Here is a 15,990-nt window from a genome sequence, read left to right as displayed (position 1 = left end):
GAGCCAAGTGTTTTTTTGAGGTGGTAATTGGTGAATAAAGTTGGAGAACCACTGATTTACGGTCAATAATTTGTCCTTGTAAGCGAACCAGTCAAGGACTGTACATCAAGCACTTAAAATCCCAATCCCAAGAACAAAAAACGGTGGCTAACAATGCAGCTAAAGGGCGTACACTGTTTCGTCCATAAAGCCCTCTTAAAAAAAAGCATCCAAAAACCGCCAACAATACTCCATTTACATCTTGTCACCTGAATATTAACAAATTATTAGCAATATTGTTATTACAAGGACTTACGCAGACAAACAATTTTTTAGCGGTGCCCAGCATGGATGAATACAACAGACAAGTCATTGTTTTGTCTGCTCGCGGAATACAAACATCCTAATCTACGATTTGACTCCCTCGAATGGCCTTGACGCTGTGAAAACAGGACCAGGCTGTTCTGAAAAACACCCCCGAGGACACCTCAATAAAGGACGCGTTTGACCTCCCTCCCTCCTCAACGACACCTGGAGTCGAACTTTTGCAGATCGGCCTCAGTCTATAAAAAACATTACATCATCACACCCAAGATAATTGGGCACACACGCACACAAAGCTGCAACTGTTTAGCGCACAGCTTCTAAAACGTGTAGATCATCCTCCTTATATTCAGGCTCAAAAGAAGAAGGTTTAGATCATAATTTGGCTATCATGAGTAGTAGGTTTGTTGTTTTTGAAGGGAAAAGTGTTGTGATGCGTTAATAATATATTATGTTGCTGTATGCTTAAAATAATCAAAATATGTAAATATTACATGTTATTATAAATGTGACTGTTATTACATTACATATATATTTACAGCGTATAAGGAGGGTTTGTTATGTTTTAGAGCAGAATAGAGTGACTCCCTTTGGCTCCATTGTTTTGCTGATGCTGATTTACAATTTTAGAATGCATAGAAAAAGATAAATATTTTTGTTTTTGTCCTACCTAAAGATTGTGAATGATAGGCAAAATTGACTTTGCACAGAGATAAGGACATCTGTGATACCTTTGGCCCATCAGGACCAGGGGCTCCGGGGATCCCTTTAGGTCCCTGCAGACCATTTGGTCCCAGCTCGCCTCTCTCCCCTGGAATTCCACGCTCCCCCTGGAAAAGAGAACTTTTTCTCAGTATCGCGTTCAAAAAATTAAACGTAGTAAAGTGCACTCCACTTACCCTTGGTCCGATTTGTCCGACAGCACCGAGCTCTCCAGGAATACCCTGAGAGAAAAACATGTTTTCATGACAAAATTCTACATTGATCAGATTCATAATACGTTCATTGTACTCACTAGGTCACCTGGTTTCCCGGATTCTCCGGGTGGACCTTGATTTCCTGGTAAACCCTAATAAAAGAAGAGATAAATCACGATCTTCCAGGATTCTGTGAATATGACGCTTGACACTTGACTATCATCATAGTTATCTGTAAATAATGTATGCACCATGTTATTTATTAAGATACCCATTCACTGCTGCAATGGGGTGTAAAATAAAAAATTAAAAACGTTTATTTATGTACAATATTAAAGCAAAAAGGAATGCCCACACTCATAAGTGACAAATAACACCACTTTCAAAATAGCCATACATATACATTTACAAAACAAACAGTACAAATCACTATCTGCACGCAATCCATTTCAAAAAACCAAAAAAAAAAGACCTGAAGGACAAGAAAATAATTATATTGTGTACATACTTTATTATATAAAGTCGATCTTTTGCAAAAAGTTATTGTATTCAAGTAAATTCCGAGCTGCCATCGGTGTATACTGCAAAGTCTTCTGCATTAAATTAGTTTGACAAAGAGATATTAAAAATCGACTTTCTATTGTCTGACACGTGGAATATTAATGACTATTTCTGGAAAATGACAGTTGTCTGTAAAGTATTATTGGCATTTTTTATTATAATACTTTTTTCTAATAAAATGAATACTGTTCACAGTTAGCCAAGCCAACTGAGAATTCATTTATACAGCAAAAAAACAATGTGATGTTTAATGGGAACGCACTGCAGTGTTTACGGAAGTAAACATGGCTTTAATTCTGATAGGTCTCAGTCCTGGCGCATTTGTGGCATTATCAAGGATTTTGTGCAATCAAAGTCAACATTTTCTGAACCAAATTATTGCATGAAGAACATTAAGAAGGTGAGAGCAAGTAATTTGGTTCCTAGAACCTATTATGGACCACCGCTTGTTTCCCCTCGGGGTGATGGACGGCTGGCAGCGCTTCATAGCAGCAGTCGACCTCCAGGGTCCCAACTCCCCGCCCCTCTGTTTTGAGTTGTCGTGATTAAATGTAACGTGTTTATGTGTGCATTGCATGGAGTTTTTTCCCCACTGCAGACTAGGCCCCCTTGGGAGCCCAGTCTAGATTGTATTTTTTTACTCATCTTCTTCCCCAGCGGTTTACCTTTTTCTTATCTTTTACGGGGCGCCTTTGGCGACCCATCAGCGTTCCTGTTCTGTAACCCTGTACACTGTTTGTTTGTCTAATCTTGAACGGGTTTGTGCTGAAAACATAGTTTCGTTGTACTTGTGCAATGACAATAAAGTCCTATCCTATCCTATCCTACAATGGAAACAAGCCTTTTGGCATTTTGTGCCACTCATTTGCCTTTTTAAAGCATATGGATTCAATTCTTTAAGATGTCAATAAACTTCTCAATCAATCAATTTTAAATTGTTCTCACCTGTTTTCTGCTCGTATGTCAACTATTTATTTTATCTTATTTTCCGCGAATATTTATGTCAGTTATCACTTTTTCATGTCCCATTGGTCGGACAAATGCGACTCAGTCTTTCAGACTGCAGTCGCATCGGATTGATATCTGGCCTTGTTCACAGTGCAGGTCAATTCCGATATTTTTTGCTCATATGCGACCCGTGTCGGGTTTTTTCATGTCCGTGTGAACAGTGCAATTCCGTATTTTTCATATCCGAACCAGGTCTCTTTGATATGTGGAAATAAATCAGATATATATGCGATTGCGACACGTCCTCAATTTGAACGATACTGTGCTCAGGTCGCATTCATCCGACCAGAACAGGATCAAAAAGCGATAAGCCTCATAATTATTTGCCAAAATAGACGGTTACAAAATATATTGTTGACAACGTAGCATAAAACAAGTGAAAATAAGATGTTTTAAGAACTCATGTGACCGTTCCACCACAGACACCCAGCAGGCACAAGACATTGATACAACGTTTATTATGTCCTTTAAAACTGACTTTGAACAACGTTGCAAAATAGTTGTATTTGTAAATTGAGACAATGTTAATGCCCTAACGTTGGATCCACGTTGTTGGTTGGGAAATGACCAAAAATTCAATGGTCAAATCAACGTCAGAACCCAACATTGACTAACAGTTGTCAAAAAGCATGTTGTTTGCTCAACGTCAGAACCTAATTCAACAAGTTCTCAACTTTGTTTTGACGTGTTGAGCCGGCTGGGACGGTCTTCAAAATATCCGATAAAACTGCCAGAGCTAAAGTACTTGCCCTCTTCCTTCTTAATATTCTACGCCCAATAATTAGATTCTGAAAATGTCGACTTTGATTGCACAAAATCCTTCAAATTGCCACAAACGAGCCAGTACTCACACCTACAAGAGTGCAAACCATGTTTACTTCCGTGAACACTGCAACGTCATGTCCGCATGCAGGTCAGCTTGTATTAGGCGCCGTTAGGGACATTATTCAGAATTACCTCTTACATACATTACTGAAATTCAGTAGTGTGTATGAAAGTGTTTCAGTAGTGTGTGTGAGAGTGTTTCAGTAGTGTGTGTGAGAGTGTTTCAGTAGTGTGTGTGAGAGAAAAACATTTCAGTTGTTTATGTGAGAGCATTTCAGTAGTGTGTGAGAGTGTTTCAGTAGTGTGTGTGAGAGAAAAACATTTCAGTTGTTTATGTGAGAGCATTTCAGTAGTGTATGTAAGAGGTAATTCTGAATAATGTCCCTGACGGCCCCTCATAAGCTTGTGTTCATGTTAGAAATCGCATTTGTTTTTTTTTGTAACTTGAAATGATCGGATCTGGTAATTGCACTGCTCACATTGACGGGAAAAATCAGACGCAGGTCACAAATGGGCAAAATAAATCGTAATTGACCTGCAGTGTGAACTAAGTGCGACACTATTTGCTATAAAACAATTTTTACAGTGCTTTATAACGCCATTTTCATTAATTTCACTGTTCCCACTTGACATACCGTTAACATTGACATGTAACAATTAGAAAAAAACGGTTACATACCTGGAAGCCATTTACACCTGGAGGTCCCTGTTCCCCTCTGTCGCCTGCCACGCCCTGTAGATGAAGGAATGATTAGTCTGCTGTGACACTGGTGTTGATAAAATATCAAAGGAGATAATATAGGTGGTGGAGGTAACGGTTCTTAATCGATAAAAAAAAGCAAAAATCGATAAAAAGAAATACAAAATTATGTTGTTCTTTTTTTTTAATCTGTCCTGTTTCGACACTTCATATTGTTGATGTAGATCACAGGTGTCAAACTCAATTCATTTTATTTGGCCCTGGAAATATTATGTATCAATAAAGTACTGTAACTTTTCTTACTAAATGTATTCTTTCTTTCTATCTCTGAAGAAAATAATTTTTTACTCCATGTAATCGCAAATTATGTTAACTTAAATATTGTCTAATTATTCATAAATATATAATTAAACATTCAAACTGATTTTTTTTAATATAAATTAATACTAATAATAATGATTTCAAAGCAAGTTATCCATCTAATTGTGCAATGTAAAAGTAGCAATAGATTTCATGGTAAAATTTGTGAAATGTACTATGGTTTTTACAGCATTTTTCTGTACATGAAAAAAACAGTACTGTTTTTTTACTGTAATAACATGTGGTTCCGTTTTAGCATTTACAGTAATACACCAAAAAATATACAGTTGTTGATTTGCGGTAAAAATTAAAAAACAAAATGTTACTGTAAAATTGCAGTTTTTGTATTAACAGTAAAAAAAAATAATTAAATTTTAAAGTAAAATTCTGGCAACTAAGCTGCCTTTTTTTAAATAATAAAAACAGCAGTACTGTTTTTCCATTTACACTATTATACACTAAATTTTGAGTTGAAATTATTGCAAGTTACCATATTTTTTTTACAATTTAGTTTGAAAAAAATCGACTAACAAAATGCATAAAAAAATTCTGTAATAGCAGTATTCACTGTTAAAAGCGGCCCTCTGGGGCCAAACATAACTGCGATGTGGCCCTCAGTGAAAAAGACTTTGACACCTCTGATGCAGATGATATCTGCTGTACAGATTTACTTTAGATAAGAGAAGAGTTGGATACTTCTCTTGTTACCTTATTTGTATTTGATTTAATTAAATGTTTGGGTTGAATTTTATTAAACAAAACGTTTTTCTTTTAAGTAATATAGACATTTATCAGAGCTGTTTATCTATTTCGTGGAGGAACTTAGTTAATTATTGTGGGGGCAGGGGGAGGGGCGTGGCCTGCGGACCTGCAGCGAAGCGGGGTGTGTCAGGACCGGCTGCGAGATCAGCGACAGGTGCTTAGATGGCCCACCTGGGCCTGGTTGTCTAATCACCTGTCGCTCTGTTAAAAAGCAGCAGCCGGGGAGGAGAGTGGGATTGGTGGTGGAGCGAGAGCGAGAGCAAGACAGACTACACACTGGAGAGAAACCGTTTATCATTTGTAGTAAACGATTGCTGAAAGACAATTTATTGAAAAATAAAACATTATTGTCAACCTGGAAGAGCCTGGCATGTCGGTGATTGGTGGTCCTAAGAACCCGGAAGCAAGAGTCTTCCACAATCATAAAACTAGCACCTAATGTTGTTAAAAAATTATTGATTTTGAATTGAAAATCGATTCTGAATCGAATCGTTATCCCCAAGAATCGAATTGTGGTGCACAAAAATTCACAGCTCTAGTAGAAGATAGTTCTTACTGATGGGCCGGGCGGGCCAGCAGGTCCAACTTCTCCATCTTTTCCAGGAGGACCCTACGGACAAAGAAACAATAATCAATCAGGCAAAAATCCAGTTGTCTATAATGCAGCTGATCAAACATTGCATCGCTTGTAAAAACTCAAAAACCTGCAATATTCTAGGGCACTTACCCTTTGACCTGCCACTCCTGCAGATCCTTGTTCACCCGTCTTTCCTGGGTCACCCTTTAGAATGCAAGACATTTTGGATTAGAGATCCAAATGTAGACAGCGCATACTGCTGCGAAGTGCGAGACTTACATTAAATCCCTTAGGGCCGGGTACTCCCATCGTTCCTGCAGGCCCTCGGTTGCCAACAGACCCTGCAGGGCCCGGACGACCGTCCTCACCAGGTGCACCCTAATCAACAAGCAAAGCAGACTTCAAAACAACGTTTGCGTTCGGAGAGATTCCAAAATGGTAACAAGAACGAGGTAAGTCACTGTGACTTACCAGTGGTCCTGGCTTTCCCTCTGCTCCCTGGACTCCAGGAGTACCGGTAAGACCCTATGTAGAGCAGACTCAATTGTTAGCCATCAGAAGTGCATAAACTACCAGAGATGCTGCTCATAAGTAAAATGTTAAGAGTTGTCGGTGTTACCCTTGCACCTGGAAGACCAGGTTCTCCTGTACGACCAGGGTCCCCTAGAGAACCCTTTGGTCCTGGTGGGCCTGATATTCCACGATCTCCTTGAGCGCCCTGCAGAGGCAAACAAAATAGAGACGGACATTGGATAATGTTCAAAGCACATACTCGAATCCAGGGATGTCCAAACTTTTTTTCTGCCGAGGAAATACATTTTGTACATTAAAGATGCTAAAACCGAGTAACAAAGTGCTGGCTGTCGGGAGGATAGCCCGGGCTTTTAGCTTGGTGGTTAGCACGCTTGTCTCCCATGCGGACAACACAGGTTCGAGTCCAGGGCGGAACAGAAAAAGCAGGGACTGAACCAGGCAGGCTACGTTGGTGCTGTGACCCGGATGCGAGTTTGAGGGGAGTGGGTAAACCTTACTCCCTGACGACCTCAAGAGTAGTGCTGGCTATCGGGTCGATAGCACTGGCTCTTTTAGCGCGGTAGTTAGCACACTCATCTTTCATCATGCGGCCAACCTAGGTTCGAGTACCGGAACTGAAAATAGCAGGGACTGAACCAGGTGGGTTATATACAGTACATGCTAAGCAATTTGGAGAAAAAAAACACAGTTATTTTATCTTTTGTGTTATAGCTCAAGAATACAATTAGTTGTTAGTGCATCTAATATACTTAATCAATAATTAATTAATTACATTTTCCGACAATGTCGAGGGTCAATAAAAACTAACTTCGGGCCGAAAATGGCCCCTGGGTCGCACTTTGGACACTTAGCACATGTATAATTGTGAATTAGGTATCTTGAATTACACCTATGATAAGACTAAGGGTGTCCCAATCAGATCTTGATATTGGATAGGGAACTGAAATAAGCAACACAAAAAAATATATATCCAATTACTTCTGTTAATTGGTAGGAATTATTAATTGCAAATCTAATATTTTAATAGGTAGAGCATAAAAAAACATGTTAACTACATTTTGAATAAATTTTTCAACATTATGAGGGCCCTCTAGACAGGAAATAACATCATTAGTCATCTTTATACTCCTTCGATCTAATGTCGTAATGCTTCCTGGTGCTGAGCCAATCACTGGACACGAGACTGAACAGCGCACTCTGATTGGTTTGGTATCGTCACGCGGCCAATACTACCGTAGTTTTGACATTTTTACTTCATTTTGCAGAAATGTTGTAGAGTATGCTTTAAAACAAATCTGTGACGTGACGTTATTGGGTTGGTGTTGAAGCCAGGTGTGAGGGGGCGTGGCCTGCGGACCTGCAGCGAGGCGGGGTGTGCCGGGGCCGGCTCCGAGATCGGCGACAGGTGCGTAGATGGCCCACCTGGGCGCGTTTATCTGATCACCTGTCACTCTATAAAAGGGCAGCAGCCCGGAAGGAAGAGGTTGGAGAAGTTGGAGTTGTTGATGGTGAAGAGAAAACCCGAGCACGAGCGAGAGCGAGACGGAAACGGAGACGAGAGCGGATGGCTGAAAAGTAATCTGAAGAGCGAGACCGTCACGAGAGGCGATTGCTGAAAAGCAGAGCGATAAGTTTATTGCAAAATAAACCAAATCACAAAACCGTCAAGCCTGTCATGTCCGTTCTTGGTGGTCCAAAGAACCCGGAGGTGCAAGACCTCCCCACCAGTATATTTGAAGCGCGATGTGGCGAGGGTCGACTGTATCGGATTATGTCGGACTGCTTCTAAATCTCCGGTATTAGCACTCCAATAACAGCAGTCCAGACTTCTATCCAGCAGTGCCTAAATCTACAAACGTTTGTAGCTTGCAGTGATTACAACAGCTGCAACAAAAACGTCAACAATGCAATGTAGCGTACTTTCAGAGGTAGCCAGCTAGTGCGGCTAAGGTATGTCCAAAACTATCCCCTATAAGTTATTCATCCTCGCCTCTGGGGAGGCAAATAAACTACACTACATGTTCCTCCAAGTGATATCATCACTGTAGGGCTCGGACTAGCTAAGCGACCCAAGCAGGAGAGAGCAGGAGACAAGAAGACCAATGCTAACCGCTAACAGAAGTGTAGCTAGAACCACGTCACAACGGAGGATAACCAGCGATGACTGAATAAAAATTAACTGTACCTTAGGTCCGGGCAATCCGTCGGCACCAGGGAATCCTCGATTTCCTGGGCCACCCTGAGAACAGAACAAGCTTTATTTTCTCCACGTTTATACAATTGTTTACATAAAACACTCAATCTGCATCTGGGACTGAATGTTATGAAAGGAGGGAGAATGATGACTCACTCGCTCACCAACGGGACCAAGAGGGCCAACAGTACCAGGGTCGCCCCGATGTCCCCGCTTCCCTTCCTCACCCTGAGGTCCAAGCCCTCCTTGAGATCCTTGAGGGCCCTGGATTTGAAGAATGTAACATTCTCTTATCATGTATGTACACAAATGTGTCTGAATATTAGCCTACTTGTTCTCCCTTAGGTCCAGCCTCTCCTTTAAATCCTGGTACGCCAACATCTCCCTGGAACAAACCCAGAAGATGAACCACCGGCACTTTACTGAACAATCGAAAACCAAGAACGAGCATACCAATTGTCCTTTGATACCAGGCTGGCCGGTGCTTCCTTGGGGTCCTGGAGGCCCAGCAGGTCCAAGATGCCCACCTGGACCTTGTGGACCAAGAGTTCCCTGTAGAAAATCAGCATATAATTGAAATCTACTCATGACCATGACTATTACTTTTCTGCTCGATTCATCGTTTTACATACCAATGGTCCTTTGGTACCTAAGCCTCCGTCAGTCCCCGTGGGTCCCTTTGGATACAGAATTCCACCGGTTAAAATATGAACAACACATGATTGACAACTTCGAGAAAAGGGCAGGAAGGGATGGGTACCGAATCCGGTACTTTTTTTTGCAAGGACCGATTAACGTAAAATCCAACGGTGCCATGTTTTGGTGCCATGTTTTGGTACCTAGGTTGCGCGTCACGTGACGGGATAGCGACTAAGCCGTCTCTTTGCACTCGGTGCTTGCCGATAAATCCAGCAGCACTGAAAATTGGCATTGAAAATTGGCAACAAAGTAATTGACGTAAGTTAAGTAAGGCTCCACTTTTCCGAAAATGCGCTAGCTTGATGCTAATATACATTGGCTTTGCTATTGACATGCTACTGATTGGGGTTAACCATTTCAACAACAGAAACTACAACCAAGATGCACGTTACAATCAAACAGCTGGTGCGTAATAAGTACAATACTTACAGTATTAATACTTTGTAAGGCGCAAAAGACTGAACTAACACACTATAAACTACACACTACAGCCATCTAATGTCTTTGACTTGCAACTGCAATTGAGACATTTCATAATAAAACAGGGTATAACAACTTGAGAGCAGTTATAATGAGGACCTTTTTTAATTTAAAACATTTGATTTTTTTATCAAAAAATATTTTACTAATGTATTAACACGCACAAAAGTACCAAATATTGGTACCGTGTCAAGTTAAAATGTGATATGATGTTAATTGAATGTATGTTATGCTTGTTCCAGTAAAAAAAATTTACCCTTAGGCCAGCTGGTCCAGCTCTCCCTAGATGTCCCGTCTCTCCTCTTTGTCCCTGAGGACCTTCTGGACCACGGACACCAGTAGGACCAGCTTGTCCCTGTGATAAAGAAGTACAGGCGAAGTACCAAAAAACCAAGAACGTAGACACATTATTAAAGACAACACAACATTTATAGTCATTATTGTCATCGTGTCAAGATCGGATTTTATAGGACGTGTTTTTTGATGTACTTGCCTTCTGCCCTGGTGTTCCTGGATACCCAGCGGGGCCACTGAGACCCAGGGGACCCTGTGAACGGACAAGTATTCAAGGTTACAAACAATAAACTAATTTGTAGAAGTCAGAAGTAGAAATGACATGTATGGTTCTTTGAAGGGAGCCAGATTTTGAGGAACCGTTCCTTTCAAGGAGCCGTTCAAAGACTTGTTCTAATCACGGAAACAATCACCAGTAGCAGTTATAAGATAAGATTTAGATTAGAATCATTCCAGTTTACACAACTCCACCAATGTATACTTTAGTAATGGGAAAAACATTGAAACATTGATAATAATTTAATTTGGTTTATGTTGTCAATGTAAACGTTCCATAAGGTGTTGCCATAACCCTTACCATGTGCATTGACAATGACATCGCAAAATTTGAATTTTCCATACTGTATATACTGCATATATATATAATTTGTCACATCTCGAGTAATAGGAACTTACCATTGGACCTGGTTTTCCGACGTTACCCAATTGGCCGCGCTTACCCTGAAAATGACAAAAAAGTAAACAAATTGCTTTGAATGTTTTTGTAGTCAACTGCTAGGATTTGGAATGTGATTTGTCGTATACCGCTGCGCCACCGGGTCCAGAACGGCCCCTTTCCCCAGGCATCCCAGCAGGACCCTGCAATCATAGAAAATGGTCAGTTGGAGCTGTCCTCCATCCCGTGCAAACAAGCTCTTACAGTCATGGGTCATTGTGGTCATACATATATTAATTCTACGTGTCTTGTTTGTCTTGTTGGAAGGGGCGCCGGAAGTTGGCAGACCCGTCAGCAATCCTTTGGGATTGTGCTGAAAATCTCAATTTCCCTTCGGGGATTAATAAAATACTTCTGAAGTAGAAAATTGCAAATCTCACCAAAAATGTATACTGGTATCAACATTATAGGTGTGAACTAAATATAGTGCTGGTTAACACATCACAGCACATGTATTAGCATATCACAGCTAGAAAACCCTGGCTATCGAACAGTTATGTGTGTCAGTGATTTGGGAATCAGAAACAGATGTTTACCATTGGCCCTGGTCCACCCATTGGACCAGGAGGTCCTGTGGCACCCTGAGAAAGAAAGGATGAAAATAATGACAGTTACTATGGTTGTCCTTCAATAAAATGAGTCCAGCTGTAACCATGGTTAACAGGGGTGTGGATCTTTAATAATGTAATGATGTAATGATGATTCCATTCAGAATCGATTCTCTTTTCAACGCGATTCTCGAAATGTATCATTTGGTATAGTAATTATAAAGAGACTTTTTCAAAACAGGTAACAGGTTAGAAGGCTCCTTTTTAAAAAATTGAATAAGATTAATAATCACGTTCGGATGTAAACAGATCTGCATCTCGAATGGATATCCAACAACAACAACAGTCCATCCTACCCTATCCTATCCTTTTTGTTGGATCGCTAACCATAACTTCTAACATGCATAACTCTTAATCATTTCGTAATGCAGTCTGACGGTAATTATGGAAAGCGCCATTCTACATAGCAACTGACGCTGTGGTCAAAGTTGGAACATTTTAAGATATTCAACACACTACTGCCATCTGGCGTCCAAAGTGGATAGGGCACCTCCCACGACCCCCTCGAAATTTGTCATGTTTCACGTGTCAGGTAAACCGTGAGTTATGGGACCAAATGAATACCCTTCCTACTGGAAAAGCAGTTAGGCCTTATACCACGAACAAAAGCAAGCCCAAGAAGTGTCAAACTATTATTCGGTGTGATTTTTCACTTTGGCGATCAGAAATACACAAATTCCTGCCGCAAGAAGGGATTCATAATAAACAAGTTGAAAATATAATTCCCGGCTATTAACTACAAAGTCATTGAATCGGTAAAATTACATTTCTGGATAATAAAGACAAATCGGTATCAAGGCATGAGAGTGTTTCAGGATCAAATCCCCCATTACAATTGTAGAATTCCATGTATTTACCTTGGATCCAACTGTTCCAAATTCACCTTTTTGCCCGAGTATACCCGCATGGCCCTGTCATGAAAAACACGTGAAGTTAAATAGGAGAAAAACAAATAAGTAAGCACAAGCAACATGTTGATCAATACAACACATGATTTTACTCACTCTGTGCCCTTTTAGTCCGGGAGGCCCCGGTGTACCTGGAAACCCTCTGGATCCCTAAAACGAGAGTTGTCATTGTTCATTAACAAACAGCCCACGCAACAGGGTAACAACACGGAAATAAACATTGCATTACTGTACATCAGCGCTTATGGGGGTAGGGCACGGTCAAGTCTCAGGGGCACTTCTACTATTGGCATCTTTATTCATGCTTGAACGATACACACACCTCCAGCTAGGTGGTGGCAGCAGTGCTCGGGTTAACCCTTGTGTAATGTTCATATTGTTGTTACTCAGCCAGCGTTTGTGGGTCTGATGGACCCGTTGCATTTTGTGGCTTTTAATGTCTCACAATCAAACACTTTTATGTTAAAATACTGAACAGATGTTTACCTTATCCCAATCAACATCTGTTCAGTATTTTAACATACAAGTGTTTGATTGTGAGGCATTAAAAGCCACAAAATGCAACGGGTCCATCAGACCCAAAAACGCTGGCTGAGTAACAAAAAATATGAACGTTGCACGGAAAATTTCTCTGCCAGTTTCTGCATCCCACAGGGATTCTTCTTTTGTGTTTTTGCACCTGCGGTTCCCACACAAGGTTGCAACACTGTTTGTCAACACTGTCTGCTCTCATTTTCTCGCACATTTGACCCTCTGATGTTCTGTGTACCTAGACTCTGTCCTCCTCCTGTCTAGGCCTGCTGTGTGTGTGTGTGTGTGTGTTTTTTGCGTGTGGTACACAGAACATCAATTTCCACACTTCTATTAGCCCCGCCCGGGTCCAGTGGACCTGGACATCTTATATGTTATAGAAAAATGTAGTGGGGGTGTATGGTGTGTGGTCATTAAATATGTATTCTGATATATGTTCTTTACAGAAGATGAGCCAAAGTCAGTGAGTCTCAGTTTGAAAAATTAATTAATTGTATCATTTTTTTAAATAAAAAATGAAAACGGGTCCCACAGACCCGAACACCACACAAGGCGAACCAGGAAAGGGAGGGTGGCCTGACGTAAAACCATTGCAGATCCACTGCTGTATAGAAGATGTTTGAAATCTTACCGCCGATCCCGGGAATCCAACTTCTCCACTATTTCCCGACTTGCCTGCTTCACCCTGAGGACATAATAGTCACATAGTTAAAGACCCATTTGGCAGAGTTCACATGGAAAATGTCAATGACACCGGCAGGGTGACATGTCGTTTGTAAATCGACTGCTGCTCTTGAATATTTTGTGGATACTTGACTTACATCTTCTCCTGGTTTCCCTGGGGGTCCCTCAGGTCCTCTCTGCCCTGATCCACCCTGAAAACACACATTGTCGTTGTAACGATACTGTGACTGTTTTGATGCAAAATGTTATACCAAATGTCCTGGATCGCCAACATCTCCAGGAGGTCCTTGTGTTCCTTGTTGTCCCTTAAACAATCAAAAGAAGCAATGTTTGATATTTGATGTACCGTTTGTGATTTATCGGATCTTATTGAAGATATACTGTAGGGGACTTACAGGGGCGCCAAGTGGCCCAGGGGGTCCTCTTGCTCCAGATTCACCCTAAAACAAACATTGTGGTTTTATCAAGAACAAGACAAGACAAGAACAAGAAAGTTTGATCATAGTACGCCTATACTGGCTCACCTGCACTGGCTTCCTGTGCACTTAAGATGCAATTTTAAGGTTTTACTACTTACGTATAAAATACTAAACGGTCTAGCTCCATCCTATCTTGCTGATTGTATTGTACCATATGTCCCGGCAAGAAATCTGCGTTCTAAGAACTCCGGCTTATTAGTGATTCCCAGAGCCCAGAAACAGTCTGCAGGCTATAGAGCGTTTTCTATTCGGGCTCCAGTACTCTGGAATGCCCTCCCGGTAACAGTTAGAGATGCTACCTCAGTAGAAGCATTTAAGTCTCATCTTAAAACTCATTTGTATACACTAGCCTTTAAATACCCCCCCCCCCCCCTTTTAGACCAGTTGATCTGCCATCTCTTTTCTGCTATGCCCCCCTCTCCTGCGTGGAGAGGTTATTAGGTGACCACAGAGGACGCGCTAACTGTTCAAAGTCGGGACCTGTGGTGGACAACTCATCTGTGCATCAGTTAGGGACGTCTCTGCGCTGCTGACTTGTCTCCACTCAAGATGATCCCCTGCTGGCCCCATTATGGACTGGACTCTCACACTATTAATTAGATCCACTCGACGTCCACTGCACCGGTCACCCAGAGGACGTTTGAGAATGTACTTTTACTTGACAAGGACAATCCCAGTTAACTTCATCTTTGGCTGTAGCTTGAAACTTTTTTTTTGCCAGCGTAAAAAGGATTTGTTTGAAAACACTCATTGGATCCAACAAGACTCAGACCTAGGGACGGGTACCAAATTCAGTATTTTTATAGGCACCGACATGATAATGCCGGTGCTACGAAAAATCGATTCCCGTAAAAATCAAACAGTGCCTTATTTCATCACGCCCGGTTACAGACCCGTCACATACGGTTGCAGACAAAACACCGGCTGACGTATACAATCACTCAAGCAGCACTCAGGGCGGACTCAACCAAACTCCCTCTAAGTAATATTGTAATTTGCAACACAAACAGAGCAAGTGTGCTTGGTAGAAAAGGCTCAAACGTAAGGAAGTTTTCATCTTCCAAAATGTGCTAGCTTTATGCTAATTTACATTGGATTTTCCATAGACAGGCTACTATTAGCATTAGCGATTTTACATTTGAACATCTCCAAATTTGGTAACTAAAAGTTCAACTAAAACGTTACAACCAAACAGCTGGTGTGTAATACTCACAATACTTACAGTTTAAACACTTTGTAGGGGCAACATAACACATTCAGCTTCATGGAAGAAGCCACTTCTTAGTTAGACAACATACTATAGATAGCCTATTCACTACTGCCATCCAATATCTCGGAAGTGCAACTGCATTGCAAATAAGACTCAAATGCAATAACACAATATAACAACTGGACAGCACCGTCATCATAATTAGCTAATTTTTAAGTGTTACATTAAAAAAAAAAAGTTTTATTATCAAACAATTGACATTTATTAACACACACAAAAGTGTCGAAAATTGGTACCATTGAATATCAATTTCTAAGTACTGGGAATTGGTACCATATTGGTTCAAACGTTAACGGTACCCATACCTAATACGAACAATGAGTCTAAGAAAGTTGTGAGAAAGAGAATTTTGGATTTATAAGTGTTTTAATAACTTTTCTAAACTGTATTTCAAAGAATCGTCCCTAAATATGAGTCATGTGAATGTGTCACCACTTTGTCAAGGTCTACAAAAAGGCTTACACGATGCCATTCTCAAGTGAAAACTAATTGGTTAGGATGTTCAGGAACAAACAAGAATCACTCAGGATAAAGCCTAACATAAGCCAGAAAATCGGTGGGACTCCAACGTCCCTGTCCAC

General features: G+C 40.8%; 1 protein-coding gene across 2 annotated transcripts in view; it reads right to left on the bottom strand.

The window, feature by feature from the left end:
• LOC133663243 (collagen alpha-2(V) chain-like) overlaps nt 1-15,990 on the bottom strand; it is a 90,000-nt gene that overhangs the window by 17,450 nt on the left and 56,560 nt on the right. For both annotated transcript variants that reach the window (XM_062067567.1, XM_062067568.1), the window contains exons 9-33: nt 14,056-14,100; nt 13,912-13,965; nt 13,798-13,851; nt 13,608-13,661; nt 12,542-12,595; nt 12,395-12,448; nt 11,466-11,510; nt 11,019-11,072; nt 10,890-10,934; nt 10,414-10,467; nt 10,177-10,275; nt 9,374-9,418; nt 9,195-9,293; nt 9,073-9,126; nt 8,898-9,005; nt 8,733-8,786; nt 6,633-6,731; nt 6,485-6,538; nt 6,293-6,391; nt 6,164-6,217; nt 5,993-6,046; nt 4,294-4,347; nt 1,319-1,372; nt 1,203-1,247; nt 1,035-1,133 (exon numbers count right to left, since the gene is read on the bottom strand). In XM_062067567.1, coding sequence (XP_061923551.1) covers nt 1,035-1,133; nt 1,203-1,247; nt 1,319-1,372; nt 4,294-4,347; nt 5,993-6,046; nt 6,164-6,217; nt 6,293-6,391; nt 6,485-6,538; nt 6,633-6,731; nt 8,733-8,786; nt 8,898-9,005; nt 9,073-9,126; nt 9,195-9,293; nt 9,374-9,418; nt 10,177-10,275; nt 10,414-10,467; nt 10,890-10,934; nt 11,019-11,072; nt 11,466-11,510; nt 12,395-12,448; nt 12,542-12,595; nt 13,608-13,661; nt 13,798-13,851; nt 13,912-13,965; nt 14,056-14,100 — 1,584 coding nt within the window. The remainder of the gene's footprint in view (nt 1-1,034; nt 1,134-1,202; nt 1,248-1,318; nt 1,373-4,293; nt 4,348-5,992; nt 6,047-6,163; nt 6,218-6,292; nt 6,392-6,484; nt 6,539-6,632; nt 6,732-8,732; nt 8,787-8,897; nt 9,006-9,072; nt 9,127-9,194; nt 9,294-9,373; nt 9,419-10,176; nt 10,276-10,413; nt 10,468-10,889; nt 10,935-11,018; nt 11,073-11,465; nt 11,511-12,394; nt 12,449-12,541; nt 12,596-13,607; nt 13,662-13,797; nt 13,852-13,911; nt 13,966-14,055; nt 14,101-15,990) is intronic.

This window comes from Entelurus aequoreus, linkage group LG13 (assembly GCF_033978785.1).
Source record: "Entelurus aequoreus isolate RoL-2023_Sb linkage group LG13, RoL_Eaeq_v1.1, whole genome shotgun sequence".
Taxonomy (NCBI): Eukaryota; Metazoa; Chordata; class Actinopteri; order Syngnathiformes; family Syngnathidae; genus Entelurus; species Entelurus aequoreus.
This window is presented reverse-complemented; position numbering and strand designations above follow the sequence as displayed.